At 36.2% G+C, this 21,878-nt stretch overlaps 1 protein-coding gene across 1 annotated transcript; it reads right to left on the minus strand.

Annotated features, from left to right (window-relative positions):
* Positions 1–18,616: 18,616 nt before the first annotated feature.
* On the minus strand, positions 18,617–21,625 carry LOC122278209 (molybdopterin synthase sulfur carrier subunit-like). The gene is made up of 2 exons (XM_043088347.1): positions 21,463–21,625; positions 18,617–19,103 (listed from the first exon to the last, which is right to left on the minus strand). The coding sequence occupies exon 2, from the start codon at positions 19,036–19,038 to the stop codon at positions 18,721–18,723; it is 318 nt and encodes a 105-aa protein (XP_042944281.1). The 5' UTR covers positions 19,039–19,103; positions 21,463–21,625; the 3' UTR covers positions 18,617–18,720.
* Between the last annotated feature and the right edge of the window lie 253 nt (positions 21,626–21,878).

The following is a 21,878-nucleotide window of genomic DNA, read 5'->3' on the forward strand; positions in this document are numbered from 1 at the left end:
ATCAGATTTTTATCTATAGAAGTTGAGTCATCTCTTTTTATGAAGAGTGAGATTGAGTCTATGTTTAAGCAGAGAGTGTTATCTCTTAGACATTTATCTGTAGAGAATATCAGCAATAGTGAAGACCATACCAGTCACAAAAGGAAATAGTATACTAGTAGAGCTCTAAATGCATTATTTTGGTTTATAATATCATGTTTGATATGAGGATATCCCATAATATATCTGGTCATGTACGTAAGTTTATAAATGAATTATGACAATTTTCTTTCAAAAAAGAGTTTGGCACATTATTTCTTTTAAAAAAGGTGATAAATTTAGGATTTATATAATAAAAATATTTTTTTAATTGTAGAATTTTTTTTTTTTTAAATGGGAGTGCAACACTCTAAAATTATATCTAATATTATTTTTTTATAATAGTTTCCATAGTATCAGAAAAATGTACCGTAGCATATTTTTTGTATTAAAATGACCAAATTATTTTTTGTAATTTGTTAAAAATATAAATATTAAATATTTTACTGTTAGGTGCTTAAATTCCAACAATATTGAGTAGGGGTGTTTATCCAGGCTGGATTTTTATCTAGCCCGGTCCGGAACCCGGTTATCCGAAACCACCGGGTTCCGGTTACGAGTTTTGGCCCAGGACTATCCCGGGCCGAAACCCACATTTGTAATAACCGGTACATCTGGTCCGGACCCAGGTATGAAACCCGAGTTCCGTATTTAATACCCGGTACAACCGGGTTTAAATAAAAGTAAAACTTCCCTCCCCAGTCGACCCAGCATCCCGGTCTCGAGTCCCGACCCTTCTCTCTCTCTCTCTCTCTCTCTCTCTCTCTCTCTCTCTCTCTCTCTCTCTCTCTCTCTCTCTCTCTCTCTCTCTCTCTCTCGTGAAAGAAGTTACTAAACCCTAGGCACCGCCGTGTCTCACGAGGCCCGTCTCCCCCGCTCAAGTCCCAACCACCTCTCTCTCTCTCTCTCTCTCTCTCTCTCTCTCTCTCTCTCTCTCTCTCTCTCTCTCTCTCTCTCTCTCTCTCTCTCTCTCTCTCCCCTCCCTCTCTCTCTCTCTCACACATGAAACCTAGCTTTGGAACCCTAGCCATCGTTGTGTCTCACGGGTTCTTCACTATCTCGTTGATTACTTTTTGAAAAGGAAAGCAGATATGGGAAGAAGAAGATCCCTCTGTTTTGAGCACCAAATCCCTTGCCATCGTCATCATCCTCGTGACCCAAAGGTTTGTTCTCTGCGATTTGGGTCCTTTTTTTCGATTTGAGTCTGTTTAGCTTTTGTTCATGCCAAATCTATTGCATCCTTCTTCAGATATTTTAGGGTTTTTTCCTGTTGTTACTTTGTTAATTTGGGTATGTTTTGATGATAATGTTTGAATGTAAAAGATTTAAGGAAATAATTTTGTGGGTCAGATCTGTGCTAGCATATTTAATGTGACTTTTGATAGATGCACTAGCTTGGCATCTCGTAGCCGTGTTAGATCACCCATCACCATGCACAACCCCACATCTAACAGAGCACAATAGCTCATATTCTGACATGGTATGAGGCTCATACAATACTCATAGCACTGGATGAGTAAAATTACTTGTTAGTTTTTTGTGATACCCCATTTTTATGTGTATTTTCGCTGAAAGAGTTGTTTTTAATTTAATTAATACATTAGCTCTTTTATTTTAAATTATTGTATTTTAATTGGTTTTATTTTAGTTTGATGTGGTGTTTAATTTATTTTAATCGTTTTATGTTTTTAAAAATCGTTTTCGTCGGACCAGTTTTTGGTTTTCGGATATGAGGATTGGACTTTATTTTCTTTCTCCATCTTTTCTTTTCTCTTTTTTCTTTTTCCCTTTTTCTTTTTTCTTTTTCCTTTTCTTCTTTTCCTTCTTTCTTTCTTTTTTTCTTCTTCTTCTTTTTCCTTCTCTCTTCCCACGTGCTGCAGCTCTCTCTTCTCTCTTCCCGTCATCGATCTGTCTTCCACCTAGAACCGCTGCCGCCGGCCGACGTGGCCGACACAACCACCACCAATCAACTCCCCTCCAACCGGCACACCACCCCACCAAAAATCAACCCCATCCGAGCGTCGTTCACCCCCTAGAGCCCCATCTTTCCGCATGGTTTTGAGTCATTTCCGGCGCCGTCACTCCACCGCCGGCCACCACCTCTTCACCACTTCATCCCCTACCTCTTGCCGTCCTAGCCCACCCATTTCCGGCCCCGATCCGTTACCAGAGCAGCTCCCACGAGCTCAACTCCGATCAGCCCCTTTTTGCACTTCTACCGCCATTTCCACTGCCACCCACGGCCAAAGCTCACTTTCATTAACTTCATAAACATCCCTAGACCATTCCCTATCAATTTTGTATATTGGTTTGTCCCCGTTCGAAAGTGGGTAATTTACAACCCATAGCCATAGTGTAAAATACACTGTTACGTTGCTTTTTCTTTGTCGTTTGCAACGTCGTGAGCTTTCAAAAAATACCTTATAGCGCTGTAAGTATTTTTCAAACTCTATTTTAGATTTAAATATATTTTTACTCTTACAATAAATTATTGGATTGATTGGTTGATTCCGGATTGAGTCCGAAGAATTCGGGGGTCGGATGGATTGAGGACAGAGTTGCTTGGTTTGGTTGTTTTTGTGTTTGATTGGTTAATTGTGCCTTGAGGTTGCATTTACATGGTGCATTCACGTGCATTTTATTTAAATTTAGAAAATCCTATTTTATTCATGTAAATGAATTTTCAGGTGCATGTGTATCACGACTCCAAGCCGGGATGAGATATTATCTCGGTGGAGCTCCTCTGGTCACTCGGGAGTGGATAATACTGAGTGACATCCCCTGGGTTATCGTTGGGCAACGACCGGATCGCACGATATGGTAACGTTGTCGTGTCGACTCCGTGGTCCCTAGAGTGACGGGGACTAGAGGACGGCCTGGTCCAGGGACGCGCTGGGCGCGAGTACTGGGTATCACTCGTTTAGGTGTCACACGTGTAGTCGTTACCTGCGGTGTGGCACAAGAGCCAAAGTGTGCGAATGATCCCTAGGGAGATCATGGTGCATGCAATAATTGGATCGGTTTTATGGATTTCGGATACGGGCCATTTTCGGGAAAAATGGTCAGGTTACGTTGAGGCTTTGCGATCCATTTTTTGGAAAAATGGTAGTTTCTTGCTTTGGGCCATTATCTGGGATAATGGCAAGACTGGTTTTAAAGGTTATGTTTTTGGGCCAAAAATGGGATTTTGGCGTGCGTGGAAAAAATGTGGTTTTTATAGGACGTGCATTTGCATTCTTTCATGCATATTGTTTGAGTTTAATATGTTTTTATCTTGTGGCGTTTGGATCTTACTTATCTGCGGCACTATTTTTGGTACCGTAGATTTTGATGCAGAGATTGAAGAGGAAGAGGAGGCTGAACCCGAGGAGGCGGCTCCGCCGGAGTTTTGAGTTGGAGTTTATGCCTTGTAGTTGGTTTTGAAACTATATTTGTAACTTGTAATATTTTATTATGTATGTTTTGAACGGCTTTGTATTAAACAAAGAAAAATTCTGATACTTAGTTATATGACTTGTTTATCCGCTGCGTGTTTTCTTTGTACACTTATTGCATGTATACACACTTGGCACTTGGCGATAGGGTGGTGACTCTTGTTGTCATCATCTGAACGTCTCGATTTCTCCGTATCCGTACGTGGGATTTGGAAGCGTCACATTTTTTTTCTTGTCACTAATGAAAATTAATTAATTTAAAAGTATGCTTTTAATAATTATATTTTTGACATAATTTTTTTTCATCATATGGAGATAATTTTGAATAATAGTTTGAATATAGACAGTTGAAAAATATTTGTGCTTTTAATGTGCATTCTTTAATTAAAAAAAAAAAACTGTTGTCTATTCTTTCTATCCATGAAACTTTTGAGATATCAGTGTATGTCAATTTTTTCTATCTTGCACTGCTATTTTTTTTATGTTTTTTTTTTTGGATGAGCTGTTAAGTTGTAGTCCAGGTAACATGGTCACGGTACACAAATATAATCTCTCTTGAAATGTACAATTCTTAAAGCTTCATGAAGCCCATGTTAACCATTAACTTGGTGAGAAAATTTTCGATAATAGGGTACTCTTCCCTATTCTTATAAAGCCTCACTTTTGGAGAATATAACTTTGACTACCTAGAAATCTGGTCATAGGAAAGGAACACTATTCTTAAATTCATACTATTTGATTGTTTTAGTGGAAGGGAAATTAATAGAAATTTTTTCTCTAGATTTTTGTCTGAACATTGCCATGTTATCTAGATGTAAAAGAATCATTTTGCAAAGGATCTCTTTGATAGTAATACCAATTATATAAAGTTCTAACTGAACAAGTTGCATTTTGGAAAATACATAATTTTAAAACTTAAAAAAAAAATCTTTATTAATCAACCCTCTAGCTTGTTCTATTATAAGTGAAAGAAATAATTTGTGTTTTTGTGAAACTGCAATAGATTTGGCAGAGTATGATGAGGTATTGTGAAATGAGGGGCAAGGACCTTTTAGATGCAGGTGTAATTACATCAGCAGATCTCTATGAATGGATGAAGGTAAAGAATACTGATGAATCAGCCATTGCTGGCGTTGGCTTGCCTTGTTATTCTTTCTTGTAGGCTCTTCTCTGCTCCATGAAAGCTAATTCTAGTGGTTTACTGCTTGATGGCGTTGAAGTTAACTACTTCAACAGACCAAAGGTTACATATGGTTAGGTAATCTGCTTATTGAAAAAAGCTAATGCAGTGATCGACTTCATGGGCAGTGCTATGTCCTTAGTGTTCCAGATAAATGAAACAGGCTCCTGCAGTAAAATAGGACCATTAGATATGTAATTTTCATATATTATAGTTGTGTTTTGTAATGTAATGTATAAATATCAAATAATGTAATTAGTTAAAAAGGTAATTAGTTTTATTTTATTTTCTTTTTGAAAGGAAAAACTTCATATAACATTAACCAGAAATATTTTTTGTTTTATATATAAAAAATGATGCTTTTCAACATTTTTTCTTGAAAAAGTTGTATAGAATATAGGCTTTTAGATTAAAAAAAAACAATTATGCTTTTCAACACTATCATTTTCTTGAAAAAAAAAATTAACAAGTAAGATTTCGTTATATATATTTAAAAAAAAACTCGGGTATAATCCGGAACCCGGATTCCGGATTGTAAAAATCCTGATTCATCCGGGTTTCGGCCCGGGTCATAATCCGCACTAATCCGGTCCAGATTTGGAACTCGGTTTCGGGTCGGGTATATCCGGATTCCCGGTCCGAAACCCAGATGAACAGTCCTAATATTGAGAATATTGAGAATTGACATCTCATCTCTTAATTGGTGTTTTTACTTAAATACAGAGTTGTTTTTTCATGATTCAATTGTTGTCCCAAAGCTCACTCATACAACTCTAATAAGCCTTGTAACCTACTCCACTCAAGAGAATTGGCTTTGATGAAAAGTAAAATAAGTGGGAAACCAAACCTCCCCCTATAGAGAATTTGTTGACCTTAAGCATATGTGATTAAGCAACTAAAAACTTATGAACACAACAAGAAAAGATAAGGACTCAATAAATGTCCTTACCTTAAACCCCGACCGGGTTTGAGTTTTTCCTAAGGTTCACCGTTCACCTAGATCGAATAAGGCACAAATGTTATATACACTCCATAATGAGAGAAATCCACGTGTTTTTGAAACCCAACTTCTCCATCACTTATTTCAGAAAACATCATTCAACTAAATCATAAGTTTTGCTCGTATCCAACTTAATAGCCATATAAGTCATGTAACCCTCTGGTATGTAAAGTCTCATAAGCAGCAATGATATTATCAAATATAAGCCAACCAAGTATAAAAGTACTCAAATTTGGTGAAATGATAGAATTCATCACTTTCTTAAGTTTTATTGACAAGTACGTTAGAAATTATCTTGTACAAAACATTACAAAGGCTTACAGGCCTAAAATAAGTACACTTGACAACTTTTTTTTTTCTTTGGAATCAACACAATGTATGTATCATTGATGAATGTTGAACCCAAAGTTTCAAGTTTCGAGTAATTATATATTTACACATGAATTTTGATGATAACAAATGAATTCAAATATAAAAGAGTCTATATTGAAAACCGTTCGAGGGAGGTGGAGTTTCGGCTCCTCCCTCCCTCCCCCAAACATTTCTTCTTCTATTTTTCATTGCCTTTCTTCTAAAAATAAGATCTGTATCCGGAGGCCTCCACCAGAGGCTGTGTCCCGAGACCTCTTCTCCATTTTTACACCCAGCTGGGTGGAGAGACTTTTCATTTTGGGGGTGGAGGTTTTCGGTTTCGTTTTGGGCGAGTTTCCTGACTGTTTTGGTATAGTCTGCTGTGGGGATTTCTCAGAGGGTTACGGTGTGAGTTGATTCGGGTGACTTGCTCCTGGAGATGATGTTTTTGCATGTTGGTTTGGGGAGCTTCCTGCGGGGTAAAGGATCTCTGTTTTATCCATGGAAAACAGAGGGTTGTTTTCAGGTTGTAAGCCGAGCTGCATGGAGGTTTTAAAGGGGTTTTGGGGTGGAGTCCGGGTGCAACTCATGGTGGTCACTCCTTTGATTGGTGGTGGAAACCGGGTGTCGCAGTGTTTAGATGGTTTCTTAGTTCTTCTTTGTTTTCGTTTTGGTTGTTTAGATTTGGCTAGATCTGGTTCTTTTGGTTGGGCGTATGGAATAAGCCTCTGTTTTGGTTTTGGTTTTCGTTTCTGTCTCCGTTTAGTCTAGTCGAAGTGGAGTATGGATGGTTTTGGTGGTTATGGGCTGGCGACGGTGACGGGGATGAAGCTGGCAACGGTGAGAAACCCTTGGTGCAGGAAGTGGCTCTGTTACGGTTGGTTTGTTGTTAGAAATCCTTGTGCAGGAATTGCGTGGTGTAGGCTATGTGTGTGATGCAGGCTATGGGCTGACAGAAATCTATGGGCAGAAAGGGGTTGGGCGAAAAGCGAGTGGGCATAAGGCATATGCCTTATTAGTTTGTTTTTTCAGTGTCTATTATGTTGTTTTTTTAGATCTTAATAAATATCTTTTGAAATAGGCAAGTACCTCTCCTCTTTTGAGGATGGGGGTTGTGAGTCCTCTCCTCTTATAGAGGGTGAAGGTTGGATAGTTCGTCCTCTTTTAGAGGGTGAGGATGATTTGTGTTGTTTTTCTCGCAAACGAGCCGAGATGGACACTTCTGTTTATCAGAGTCTCGCATCTCAATATGGTGTCGTCATTGGAGAGCTTAGAAGTTTTTAGACATAGTCTGGCGCAATGAAAATTGTGTACGGGGGAGCGTACAACCGATGGGTAGTTGGCTTGTAATCGGGGCTTGTTACCCGTAATTATTGGTCACAGCTGTAACTTCCTTCATTCAGTAATGAATTGAAGTCTATTTCAAAAAAAAAAAGTATAAAAGAGTTTCAACCTCAAGTTTTCTATACAAATGGAGCCAAGCACATCAATGAACTAAGCATGAGTAAGAAATGGAACAAGTTCACATTAAAGCTCATAGAGTAATTTTGTATAACTCTTGAAAAATTGAAATTAGGATTAGTGTTCAAAATTAATATTTTATCAACAAGCATTAAAATACATTTTTCATATGTACATGAATATTTTGAAAATTTTGAAAGATGATTGATTGTCATCCATAACATGTATATGACATGATTAAAAGTTTGAATTCTGAAAATATTAAAAATAATTAATTGTCATCATTCATATGTGCATGTTTTATTTGAATATTTTCAAAAGTGATTAATGTTCTTTTTGACTTATGCAAAAGGTAGATGATTTTATTTAAAAATTTTGAAAAGTAAATAATACTCATTTTGTCATATGCTAAAAGTAAAAAAATTAGGTTTAAAATTTTTAAAAAGTGAATTATGTTATCTTTGATAATTGAAAAAGAATAAACTTTTATTTGAATTTTTTGAAAAATGGATAATGTTTTTCACAATCGAAAAAGAAGAAACTTTTATTTGAATTTTTTAAAAAGTGAATGATATTGTCTTTGACATATGAATCTTTTCAAATTTGAATATGATGTTTCATATGCCTATAAATAGCTCAATTGAGATCTTCAAATTCACAACACCAAGAGTATATGCATATCATTGCAAGTTTTGTAATATTCATTCAAAGTTTTCAATCTATTTTCTCTAAGTATTGAGCCTTAACCCTTATTCATTTTGAGAGAGATATAGTTTGCGCTGTATTGTTTTTATTTCACTCATTGAGAAGTTTTTTCTGATAACCTACATACTATCAGCTCTTGTATCAGTAAAAGGGTGTGTATAACCTTTGTGTGTGTAGAAAGTGTTCTACACAGGAAATAGTTGAATCACCACGTGTAAGGTGATTGCAAGTGTAGAGGGTATTCTATACTGATCTTTTGTAGCAGTGTTGTTCAAATGTGTAATAGATTTCTATCTCGACCTAAAGGAGGTTGAATAATGAATTTAAAAATTCTAAAGGGGTAGCTTGAGGCAAGGATGTAGGCAGTGGGACCGAACCACGTTAACATACTAAGTTTACTTCTCTCTTACCTTTACTCTTTATATTTATTACTGCTTCGTATTTTGTTTATATTTTATATTTTATATTTGATTTATAATTGTTAATTTTAAAATACAATCCAATTCACCCTCTTGTGTTAGTCATATGGAAAACAATTGGTATCAGAGTAAGGGTTTTGTTGTAAGATTAACTATCTTTTGAGTTAAGATCTTATGGCTAACATTGCAACTTTATTTGGTGAATGTCAATCTAGTAGTCGGCCTCCACTCTTTTGTGTAAATAATTACTCATTCTGGAAATCTAGAATGAGAATATTCCTTCAGGGTCAAGGTCGAGAAATCTATAAATGTATTATAAATGGACATTATATCCCAACAAAAGTGGTTGATGGAGTAAATGTCAAAAATGAAGAAGAAGAGTTTGATCGTGAATATGATAGAATTTATACATTGAATTTAATGGCTATGAATTTCTTATATAATGCTCTCAATGGAAATGAATTCATTAGAATAATGATTTGCACTACGGCAAAGGAAATTTGGGATAACTTGGAAGTTATTTATGAAGGAATTTTGCAAGTCAATGAATCAAAAATTTATATTCTTACTCATGAATATGAAATGTTTAAAATGAATGATGATGAATATATTTATTGTATGTACATTCATTTTACTAACATCATAAATAACTTGACAGCTCTCGGCAAAGTTTATTCCAAGGTGAAGATAGTAAAAAAAATTCTCAACTCTCTATCAAAATGCTGGGAATCAAAAGTGACAGCGATTCTTGAAGATATAGATCTCAAGAAACTCGAAATGAATGAATTCATCGGGTCACTTACCACCCATGAGTACACATTGAAAATAGGAGAAGAAGAAGGAAAGCCAAGAAGAGCTTGTCACTTAAAACTGTTTCTCATGAAAGTGAAAGTGATGAAGATGAGGAAAGTGACGACAAAGATGAAAAAGTTGCGATGATAACAAGAAGATTTTTATCCTTTGAGAGATTTTTAAATTCCAAATCCTCTGTCATACCATCTTGTGCCCCCCACCCGAGCAGCTTTCCCCTTCCCTTTAAACTTGAGCTTGGTTTCTACCAAACCTATAAGCAAATTTAACACTATACCTACCATCCTGAGTTTCCCCCCATATAAACTTATCCTCGTGGTCCTCTAAGCTCAATCCTAGGTAGGTAATTGGAGCTACAATCAGGAGAAAAGAGCCTCCTGAGTTTGAGTAGATCCCACCACTTAGTGACTAGGTCAATAAGACTGGAGGCAGTGGACTTGGGGTAGTGTTGTGCTGTTCCACCATAGCGAAGGCTTGATGGCCTAAACCCTAGGATCCAGTAATTCTCCCAAATGTCAATTGAACATCCATTCCCCACCCTCCAGATGCATCCTTCCTTCAAAATCTTTGATGCCTCCCATATTCCCCGCCATGCATAGGACGAATGTCATCCTAAACCTGCTTGAAACAAGTGGCTTTGAGGGAAGTATCTAGCCTTATATACATGGTGAAGTAGGGAATCTGTTTCCTGCAAAATACACCACCCTTGTTTAGCCAAAAAGGACATGTTAAAGGTACGGAGGTCTTTGAACCCCATTCCTCCTTCTGCTCTTGAAGCACACATTTTGGCCCAACTAATCCAGTGAACCTTCTTCTCACCTCCCTTTTGCTCCCACAAAAAACTAGCCATCATTTTTCCAACTCAGAGCATAGGGAAACAAGTATTTTGAAACAACTTATGAAAAAAGTTGGAACCAAAAGGGCCACAGCCTTGATGAGTACTTCCTACCCCCCTTGAGACAATAATTTCTCTTTCCATTTATTCAATTTTGTCCACACCTTATGTTTGATATCTGAAAAGGCCTCCCTCTTTGCTCGACCTATCATGGGTGGCAACCCCAAGTATTTATCAAACTGGTTGGACCTTTGTACACCCAGAAATTAAGGATCTGTTGCTGCATTCCCGAGGTCTCGTGTTTACTAAATATCATGGCTATTTTTTGGCAATTCACCCTTTGTCCCGAGGTTCGCTCATATTCCACTAGCACCCTTTGAATATTTCTACATTCCTATAAAGTGGCCTTACCAAATAATATGCTATCGTCCGCGAACAGTAGATGGTTCAAATAGGGCGCCCCTCTACAAATCTTGGACCTACAATACTACAACTTGCCATTGCATTATGAAGTAAATATATAAGGCTCTCAGAACACAAGAGAAAGAGGTAAGGTGACAAGGGGTCGCCTTGCCTCAGACCTCTCGATAGTGAGAAAAAAACATGTAGGGCTTCCGTTGATAAGAATAGAGAAGGACACCATTTGCACACACCTCATGATAATTCTCACCCACTTTTCATGGAAATCTAGTTTCATCATTGTCTTCTCAGGAAAGGGCCACTCGATCCTATCATACACCTTACTCATGTTCATTTTGAGTGACATGTACCCTATTTTTCCCACCCTCTTATGTTTCAGGAAGTGAACCACCTCATGAGCAACTAATATATTATCCGTGATCAGCCGTCATGGCACGAATGCAGTCTAAGCACCTTTGCCATCAGTTTATAAACTATGTTGCAAACACTAACGGGCTGATAATCTATGACTCTAATAGGTTTCAGCTTCTCTGGAATCAATGTTATAAACGTGTGATTAATAGAACTAGGAAACTTACCAAAGTTGAGAGCTTCCAACACTATTGAGGTCACTGTCTTTCCGATGGTCTTCCAATACACCTGAAAAAACACGGGAGCCAATACATCGGGGCCAGGTGCCTTTGATGGGTGCATTTTTTGGAGAGCCTTTGAAGACTTCCTGCTCTTCGAAATCCTTAATAAGGAGCTGATTCATCTCCTCATTAATGCGCCCCTCCAAACCTTCCAAACATCCTAGTTTGCTCCCTATCACATCGTGCTGCACTGAAGAGGAGTAGATATTCTGGAAATAGTCCAGAATAACTTGATCCCTCCTGTATTCTACTTGCCATTGACCCCTCTCATCTAGGATTTCCTTAATGGAATTCTTCCACCGTCGCTGAGAGGCTTTATGGTGGAAATACTTTGTGTTGTGGTCACCCTCCTTCAGCCATAAGGACTTGGACCGTTGCCTCCACATGATCTCCTCTCGCTTTAACCAACTTTGTAGCTTAGCCCGAGAGCTCTATTGCTCCTCCTTTCTAAGAAATCTCGGATCCTCAACTTGCAACTGGTGGATTGGCTCTCTCACCTGGTTGATGTGGTTATGAACCTGGCCAAACACTTCATGGTTCCAAATCGATAACTCCCGACTACATCAAGATTTAGTCTTTCCTCCTCACCCTCTCAGACATCCGCAATGATCTGCTTGCACTCCTCCAATTCGATCCACATGGCTTCAAACTTGAATGGCCTCCTCCTTCTCCTTTTCTGGATAAAGTTGCCTTCAAGTGCAAACAAATGAGGAGATGATTCGAGTGAGCTGCTTGTCCATGAACCACTCTCACATGCAGGAACCGTTGACACCACAACTAGTTGGTTAGGCATTTATCCAGACGCTCTCTAATACTGGCCTCAGTTCCATGCCTGTTGCACCATGTAAATGTTATACCTTCAAAACCAAGGCCCTTTAAGCCTCAACCATCGATAGTGGCCCTAAACAATACTAGTTGTCTCTCTGGCCCATCTCGACCACCTACCTTTTCCTCTCTGCTCAACAACTCGTTAAAATCTCCCAAAACAAGCCATGGCTAGGGGTTACCCAAAACTGCTTGTGTTCTAATTTGCTCCAAGTTTCCATCCTTCTAGAAGTCTCGGGATGGCCATACACTCCCGTGACAAACCACCTCTCCTCTTCCACCCCCTTGGTGATGTATGCACTAATATGGTACTTAGAATAACTAGAAATCATTACGTTGAGCTCCTTCTACCAAAGCATTGCAAGCCCACCACTTCGCCTCTCACTATCTATGCCCAAACAAAAATCAAACCCCACCTTGAACTTCATGGTCTGCATCCTACAAGCCAACAGCTTCATATCCTATAAGAATACAAGCACAAGACCTTCCTTCTTGATAACATCACAAAGGTCTCTAACTCCCTGGCAGGAGTTTTAACTTAAAAACTTCATTGCTTTCGGTAGGGCTGGTCTCTAGCATCCACTAATCCCTCCTCTTCATCCTTTTTTCCATAACCATTTGCCTTCTGCCTTTTCTGAACTAAACATTGGCTAGCAATCAAGTCCCCTTTCCTGTGTAAACCCCTCCTGAGGTTACCCTATTGATGGGCTTTTAAGAATGGCCTACTTACTGGGTCCACCTCCATTGCCCACGGCCTTTCACCTCTCAAGGTAATGGGTTGGGCCTCTGATTGAGAAATGGGAAAATCCACCAGGTTCTTTTCTTAATCCATTAACCATTGGTTATTCATGAACATTGCCTTTTGTTCTACAGGCTCTTCCCTAGGACCCCTTTATTCAAAGGGTGCTTCTATAGTGACCTGTCCCCCCTTCTCGTTCCCCTTTTTGACCTTTCTCTCAACATTTTTCGTAAGTGAAGTACTTGGTACCCAAAGTGTCATGTGCCATCCCTTCACCATAACGCTTGACCTCCTTACCTGACATCGCCGCATGAGTAGCACTCTTTTCAATAAAAGTACTAGAATTTTGAACTTATCCCGCCAACGTGAACTCCTTAGTGGCACTCCCTACTTGGTTTACCTCGAGTCTCCCCGTCGCCAGAACAGAGCCCTAGTTACCTCTGTTTCCTTTCACCTGATATTCACATTGTTCAAGCCATTTGCCAGAGTTGTCCCCTGCTCTCATCCATTGTCTATAAGGCAACTATCCTTCCTCTTCATCCACACCCCTACCCTTCTATAGAGGGCAATCCTTGTGGACATGTCCAAGCAGACCACAAGTGTAACAGAAACTTGGCATGCACTCGTAAGCAAAGCGTACCCAATAGGTGCCAAGAATCACTACTTACAGTTCCTCATGTTCACCCTTGAATTCTTGTAAAATGCGACAATCGAGGTAAGTTAGTTTTTAACTTACTATTAGTTTACTATGTATGTATGATGGGTAAGAGAACTACAGTTTATGTATGTATGTTATTATATAGGTCATTTCATGTCATATAATTACATGTTTATCTATTTTACGCATTATTCTGTCATAAAATATTTATCTGTTACACAGTATATTTTATCACATATTGCTATCTGTTGCAAGTATGTTATGTTACGTTATGTCATCTGCTACATGTATGTCATGTCATATAATATTCACTATTGCAAGTATGTCATGTTACGTATGCCATCTGTTACATGTTATGCCATGTTAGAAATGTTGTCTTTTACATGTTACGTCATGCTATGAAATGTTTTCAGTTTCAAAGTACGTCATGTCTTTCAACTTATGTTCATATCATGTTACGCTACATTAGGACTTCTATCCTTTTGTTTCATGTCATCTTTTGTCTTGAGTACAATTTGTGTATATCAAGAATAGCCTTTCAAGTCATGTCAAGTCAAGCCAATCATGCCTAGGATACTCGCAATATAATCACTATGATTGTTTGCGCATCTTTATTTGTCATTCACGCGAGGTACTTCTAGCGTAATCACTCTAATTATTATAATAGCTCTGCTCAAATACTCATGTCGTTATCACTCTGATTGTTAAGGTATCTCATTTTAAAATACTCATGATATAATCATTCTGATTGTCAGAGTATTACTAAGTACTCATAGCGTAATCATTCTAATTATTAGGGTATTCATTTAAAATACTCATGGTGTAATGATTGTCAAGATATTTTGATTAAAATCTACCTAAAAGAGAGCAAAATTGAGTCTGAGTAGTTCCATAAGTGAGATTAGGCTGCATTTGGGTACTGAGAGTACTGAGGTACTCTCAACACGTCTCACTACTATTCATTACTTTTCATCTACTTTTACTACTATTCATTATTTTTCACCTACTTTTTATTACTATTCATTACTTTATTATTACTTCTCACCTACTTTTTATTATTATTTACAACTCTTCTCAACAATTCTCAATATCCAAACCCACCTTAAATGTCATATTTTGAGGAAAAGAGCCTTGCCCTTTGGAATTGTAAATTTAAGTGATACTTACCTATTTGTTCATGTGCTAAACAGTTTTTTCTTATAGGTACTAAGGCCCAGCCTTATACTAAAGCTCGAACTCATAAGGCAATCAGACCAACTACATGGCCCAGCCTTTAAAGGCCCATTACTCGACTCACTCAAAACTATGTTGCATTGAAGTTGCAACATCCAAATGGGAACATTCAAGAAGAAGTTTTCCTCTAGAGGGCAGATTCGAGAAGAGAAGAGGAGACGGTTAGAAGATAGAGAAACGGAGATGAAGGGAACGGGAGACAGTTAAAGTTGTAGACCCATTTTTATGAAAACATTTTCTTAGAGTAAATCAAACCCCTCGCTTCAGATGATAAATCACCAAACCATCCTACATTTTGTAAAAATCTAGTGCATATAGCCCATTCTTTACCCTTGGTAGATTCCACCAAACCTACTCAATAAAGGAAAATTGTTTTACCATATACTTCTTTTCTTTAATTGTTTTGACTTAACTTTGCTTGACTATGATATAGTTAACCTGGTGGAAATGACCTTGGACACTCTCATTGCATTTTAAATCTGTTTTTATACTTGGAAGCATTATTTGGTGAGTATCATGTAATTATTTTGATTTTCTAAGTATCTCAAATGGAATATGTTGGGCAAAATTATTCTGATTATTTACTAAACCTGACGAAACAACTGGAGAAATCATTTTGATTGTCAGAATTCAAGTTCATATTGAGTCATGTTTCAAGTTCACATGCTCTGTTTCAAGTTCACGTTCACGTCATACTTAAGTTCAATTTATGTTCATGTTCATGTTTAAGTTCATGCTTAAGTTCAGTTTATTGAACAAGATTCCAAATTCATGTATTTCACACTCAAGTTTATGTCGTGTCATGTTAAGTTCATGTTCAGTTTACGTTTTAGTTCAAGTTAAGTCAATTCATGCCATGTTATATGTCAAGTGATGTTGTGCTTACTTATGAATTTGATTATGCATTCATCCCTTTACTACCATGTATGCATCATTAATCTATATGGAAGTTTTCTATTAACTTACTAAGATTTATAATCAAATCTTACTATAGTAGTCCTAACTACCATTCCCCCTAATGGTAGAACATGTATCAAGATCAAAAGGCGCACAAGAGGCCGACCAACTAGAGATGGTTGATTAGACAACAATAGTATGACACAAAACTCGTAGCCTCGATGCTCTGATTTATAGATAGTATTGTGGCATCCCTGGATGAGTTGAGCAAGCTACTCGATGGATAGCCTAGTGGTTGCTCTAATTTACTACTTTTACTTAAGGAGTTCAATCTCCAATACTCTTATGATTGCAGTCATTTTGGACTCATATTGTAATTATGGATGGTTAGTATTTCAATATGTATGGATATGTTTTAAGTATTTGAGATATTATCAATTTGGTACATAGTATTGCATAAAAAAAATTATCTGCTGCGAATATTGTATAATGCTAGATGCATATTAGGAATATTGCATCTTATATATCATGAACGGAGGTATATAATCTTGTGTTTCATGTCTCGACACTTCAAATGTTTGTTCAATCCCAAGTAGAATTTGGAGGCATCACAGTAAGTGAATGTGTGTGTTTGTGTGTGTGCACAAGTGCATGTCTTGGACAAGGTGGAGAAACTTACCAAATAAGATATGCTAATTGATTAGAGATCATAGCCCAGTGGTGGAAACCAAACTATTACAAATCACAATTATATCACAAATCAATCACAATTGGATGTAGGGGTTGAGTTGGTGGCCCTTTTAAATTCTTGTCCATAGTTTGGCCAAAAAGCATGAATGCTCACCAGGAAAAGAATGTTCTAAGATTGCTAATTTAGGTAAAAGACCATTAATAACTATACCTAAACCCAGGTCATGGTTCTAATTGGGGGAGAGGGGTTAAACCCAAGACCTCCATTTTGGAGACTTGAGTGTTATGCCTTCGGGCTGATGACCTTTGGCATGGCATGGTTCCATTAGTATTCTAACATAAGTGCGTCATTGTTTTCATGGTTTCCATGCGGAAAGGAAAGGATGTAGCTTTGCATACGAAAATGATACCAAGAGAATGATGCAAAGATAAGTAGTATGTTTTCATCACCTACACACCACACTTTTTTTTTATTGATTTTTTTAAAATTTGTTTTTGGGTTTATTTTTCTTAAACTAATTGAATTTTTCTACTTATTATCTATATTCTAAACATTTAGTAAAAAAAAAAAAAAAAGTGTGGTGTGTGATGTATGGGCTTATATTTAAAAATTTTCCATTTCTTTTGTCCTCTCATTTTCCTCAAAATTTTCAACTTTTTTGGAGCTTTAGATCACTGCCCTAACAAATCTTCAAAGTTTAAAGGCTAAATCCGAATCTACTTATTCAAACCATTGCTCCCCACAAATTGAGGGAAAACTCGGGGAGAGAGAAAGCCACCAAGCGAAGCACTATAAGAAAAAGCCAAGGCAACTACCATTCAAATTTCTAATTGACAGATCAACAAACCCCAAAAAGTTTCAAGAGAGACGGGGAAATTGGGAATGAAAAAGATATTTAACATGCGTAACTTGTATTTTACACTTCAAACTATTAACATTAAGACAGTGAACCCTTAACTTAATAAATATTGAGACAATGCACCATTCCTTAATATCTAATTTCTAAAATTGTTTTTTGTTACGTATTTTTAGGAGTGACAATATATTATACGACTCGTGAACTCGATACGAACACAACACGAAATTAGCAGATTTGAATTTGATGTTAACTTGTTTGAATCAAAACATATTAACCAGTTAAGACACAATTTATAAGCAGGTCAACCCTCTTAATCCAAAATTAATCCGTTTTGATTTTATTTCAAAAGTACAATTTTATTATTGTTGAATTGTAATATTAATATTTCTCAAGATATTTATATTTTTATTGTTGAAATTGTAATTATTGACCTATGTTCATATTTGTTATTATAGGATTTGTAATATTGGTTTTGTTACATGTTAAAATTTGAAAAACATTGATATTGTTGTTAGTCGGTATTCTTACTTTTTAAAAAATATTGTGGTTACGAATAAATATAGATTTTAACTTTTATATAAAATTATGTCAATGAGGTCAAATAAGTTATAATTGTTAGTTCAACCTATTTACATAAAACATGTTTAAATTAATCGTGTTGTGATAACCTATTTATAATTAATTATTAAAAATAGGTGACATGACATAATCTGTTACCTAAATGGGTTAAGTAAGAGTTTGAAAGTTTGATACGTTTACCTTAATGAGTCAGGTTTGGATTAATTCATATAATCAAATATTCATGACTCGACAAGGCACAAACACCACCTGAAAATACAAAGTGCCACCCCTACTTGCTTTTCATCTATCTTAATAGTAAAACTAAAGAGACAATTTTTTATAATTCGAGGATGCAATATGTCATTTTCAGTAATTTGGGGATGCAAAGTGTACTTTTTTTTAATGTTTTTAATTTTCAAGTGTTATATCTTTGTATTTTTCTCTCTAGAAAATAAAACGACATGGTGTTTCCTCTAATTATATAAAAATAATAATTCTTTTACCAAATTTTGATAATTAAGAGGGATGAAACGTAAGGAAACTCTATATATAATCACTTTTACGTATTACTTGTACACCCTACTAATGTGATTAGTTGTATCATTTTCTTTTAATATAAAATAATTGTTTTGACTAATCACATCAGTAAAGTACACAAAGAGTACGCAAGAGTGACTGTTTGTAGCAGAACTCACATTAATATAATCTTAACTACTAGATTTTAATGACAGTAGAAATTACAACTTTTTTGTAATTTAAAGATGCAACATATCAATTTTGATATTTTGAATGCAAAATGTAAAACAATTAGTCGTATAGGAAACGATGTTGTTGTAAACGAAGTTTTAAATTCACATGTTTTCATGGAAAATCCGAGGTTTATTAGAGTGAAATATTGAATAGACATTTTTTGCAGGGTGAAAAAGAAAAAATTAGCCACCACTTATGGGAGGTATAATGGCCAACTCATCTTGTTCTTTTACAATTGTTGACTCTGTAGTGTACTCCTCATTTAGAGCAAGAACCATGCACTCACGGATCTCTTCCAAGCCCGGAAACCTGGCAACAAGATCATTCAGACAATCATGTGCAGAACTGCCAGATGGCACCTCCAATGGCATCTCAGTCAAGCTAGTAAGATCTCGAGCTCTTGCAAAGAACAGAACCTTTATCTTTACAGATGAAACTTTGTTTTCCTCGGGTTTAGGGTCCGCTTTTTGAGTGTTCATCTTTCCTTCCATTGTATCCATCTCAGAAAACCCAATCGATCTAATGGATTACTGGAAATTAAACATGTTTCCCCACGCCAGAAATACTGCAATTTTATACCCATAAAAAGTTAACTGCTAGGTTCAAATTACAGAATAACAAAGCAAAAAAAGCAAATTGGTTTTCATGCAGGAGTACCAGTCATGGAAATGCTGAATACATGAAGGCTACAGCCTGAAGAATGAATGCAAATTTAAGCTCACAAACAAACTCTAAACAAATTGATTATTGGATCATAAACCCAGCCCAGAACAATAAATTTCAAAGGGGTCGAGGAGCCAATTTCTTTCAACTAATATTGCTTAGGATAATAGAAGAAAGATCCAGTAAAGATTCCCACCTCGGGATAACAGAACATAATTTCTACATTTTAGGTGTTCTGACAAGAAAATTATTTTCCATGCCTACATTTTCACCCCTAGAATGGATGGTGGAACCAAGAAAATAAGTAACTGTGGTAAATTTCATCAATGCCACAACAGGCTAAATGTTCTATTTGTAAATGAGACACAGATATGGTGCCAGCCAGAGAACAACTTGTGCGGATTGCACGTCCCTAAGGGCACATGTTAATTCAACTTCATGAAACCCATAGTTTAATGTTCTAATGATTCTAATGGAAGAAAAAAGCTGAGACAACCTTAAGACAAATTCAATCTTTCATGAATTATAAGTCTGCAAAATATATATATATATATATATATATATATAGAGAGAGAGAGAGAGAGAGAGAGAGAGAGAGAGAGAGAGAGAGGATGAAAGTGCCTTTAAAATTGTGAAATGCTAATAAATAGCTATAACTTCCTTCTGGACACACACACACACACATAATCTGTTTTCTAAATAAATAAATAAAAAATACTTATAAAAATAAATAAATAAATAAAAAATATTAATCTTAACCTTATAACTTTGAGCAGATCACCCCAGTTTTCTTACAAGTAGAAGAAGTCTGGATAGAAGATGTATTTGGATCACCTATGTGCATATTTAAGACCCACAGAGACTGAAAAAAAAATTAAAAAAAAAATAAAAAGAGAGAGAACGGAAAGGAGGGCCATTGATGGCATTTTTCAACTTCAATAAACCAAGCCCTTTAGTTACAAAACTGAAGATCGTCTTGTATAAGTGGTTAATAAAATCATATTATATTTATAAAATGTAGTGCAGAATTAAAAAGAAAAACTAAATAAATGTGCATTTAGGAAAAACTAAAAACCCATTAATCAAGTAGTGTCACAGTGCTTTGCTACAAATGCCAAAACATATATACAGATGTTCCTTACACCACCCGGTATTGGGCTTGCAATTTAATGAGTTTTTTTTTTAGGACATCCAATCTTGGATATAGCTTAATCATTTACCAAAAAGAAAAAGAAAACTCCACCCCTTCAAGCTGGGTTCAGAACACCACATTATGGGACTTACTCATCAAAACAATCAATAGACCATTCTGACGGATGGGCACTCACAAAAAACTATAAATTACATCATTAAAAAAAAAAAAAAGACAATTTGTTATTTTTTGTCTATCGAGTAGAGGAGCCAAAAAATACTCAAATGAAGTTTCAACTGAATCCCTGAAACCAAAGCCAAAAATAAAATCCATGAACTACCCCATCTAAAAAATGCTTCAAAATCTCTCTTTCAGCTTTGCAGTTCACAAACTAATCTGAAAAACTATCGAGATAGCACAAACTTCCCCAATTATATCATAGACCAAAAATAGCATCACAAATACATAAAGAATAACATCTAACAAACTCTAATATAAAAAGCGTCCACATCAATCAAGTCATTAAGGGCATTTGGCATATGGCAATAAGGTCACAAAACCCTCTGAGCACGAATGGCATTGTAGAGAGGGTTATTTTCAATAATTATTTTATGTATTTCCTCTATCTGACCTTAGCAGTTTTATAAGCAAACCTTTTGATGGTTGGTTAAGCATACGAAAAGTTGATATAATGGACTTCAATTTGTAAAAAGGGGGAAGAAACTAAAGCAGAGTGGGAAAAATCAGATATAATATCGTAAAAGATAATCATCCCATGTGGTGTTTGGAGAAAACAATTACAATCAAAATAGAATCACTATATTACTTAATATAGCTCATATGTACAGCCTTTGCAGCTCAATTATGCAAAATAGATCCGAAAATTCAAGCTTTAGACTCGGCTCAAAGGAGCGTCATTATGGACGGACTAATTGTCCCAAGAGTCTCAAGTTGCAATACCACCGAAAAAAAAAAAGGTCAATTTCTTCATTCTGTGATTTCAACACACTAGCTACATATGCTATGGCGAGACCCAATGGAAATCTCAATAGTCAGCAAGAAGAAAAAAGTAGAGAAATTTCATCAGGAATCTTGTACATCAGAAGCAACGAAGTGAAAGACCGATTACCTGAAAGCGGCGCAAGAGGGTAATGGGAGAGGGGAGGTGGGGCAGGTAAGAGTAGAAGTCGCCAAGACGATGGCTATAGAAGGCGGTCGTTTACCAGAGTATTTGGTTGATTCAGCTGGGCTGATGTCTCGAGAGCAAATTCATGTACGTTGTTGATTTGATGGTCGACTCGTTTTTAATATTTGTGTTTGTTTATTTTTTATTATTATATTTGTTTACTTTTTTTTTTTTTTTTTTAAAAGAAGACACAAAAAAAAAAAAAAGAAAAAAAAAGAAAAAAAAATTGATATAAAAAATTAAAATTGAAAAATATTTAACATTGTCGTAAGTTCGGTAACTTCATTACCCATATTCAGATTTTATCTTTTAGGATTTTAGTCTATTCATCTATTAAGTATTAAGTTTGTAAATATAAC

Source organism: Carya illinoinensis, chromosome 10, assembly GCF_018687715.1.
Source record: "Carya illinoinensis cultivar Pawnee chromosome 10, C.illinoinensisPawnee_v1, whole genome shotgun sequence".
In the NCBI taxonomy this organism is placed as follows: domain Eukaryota; kingdom Viridiplantae; phylum Streptophyta; class Magnoliopsida; order Fagales; family Juglandaceae; genus Carya; species Carya illinoinensis.

Bases quoted from the DNA above. Each gene is read 5' to 3' on its own strand.
- LOC122278209 (XM_043088347.1), bottom strand. From the start codon at position 19,038: ATGGATACAATGGAAGGAAAGATGAACACTCAAAAAGCGGACCCTAAA.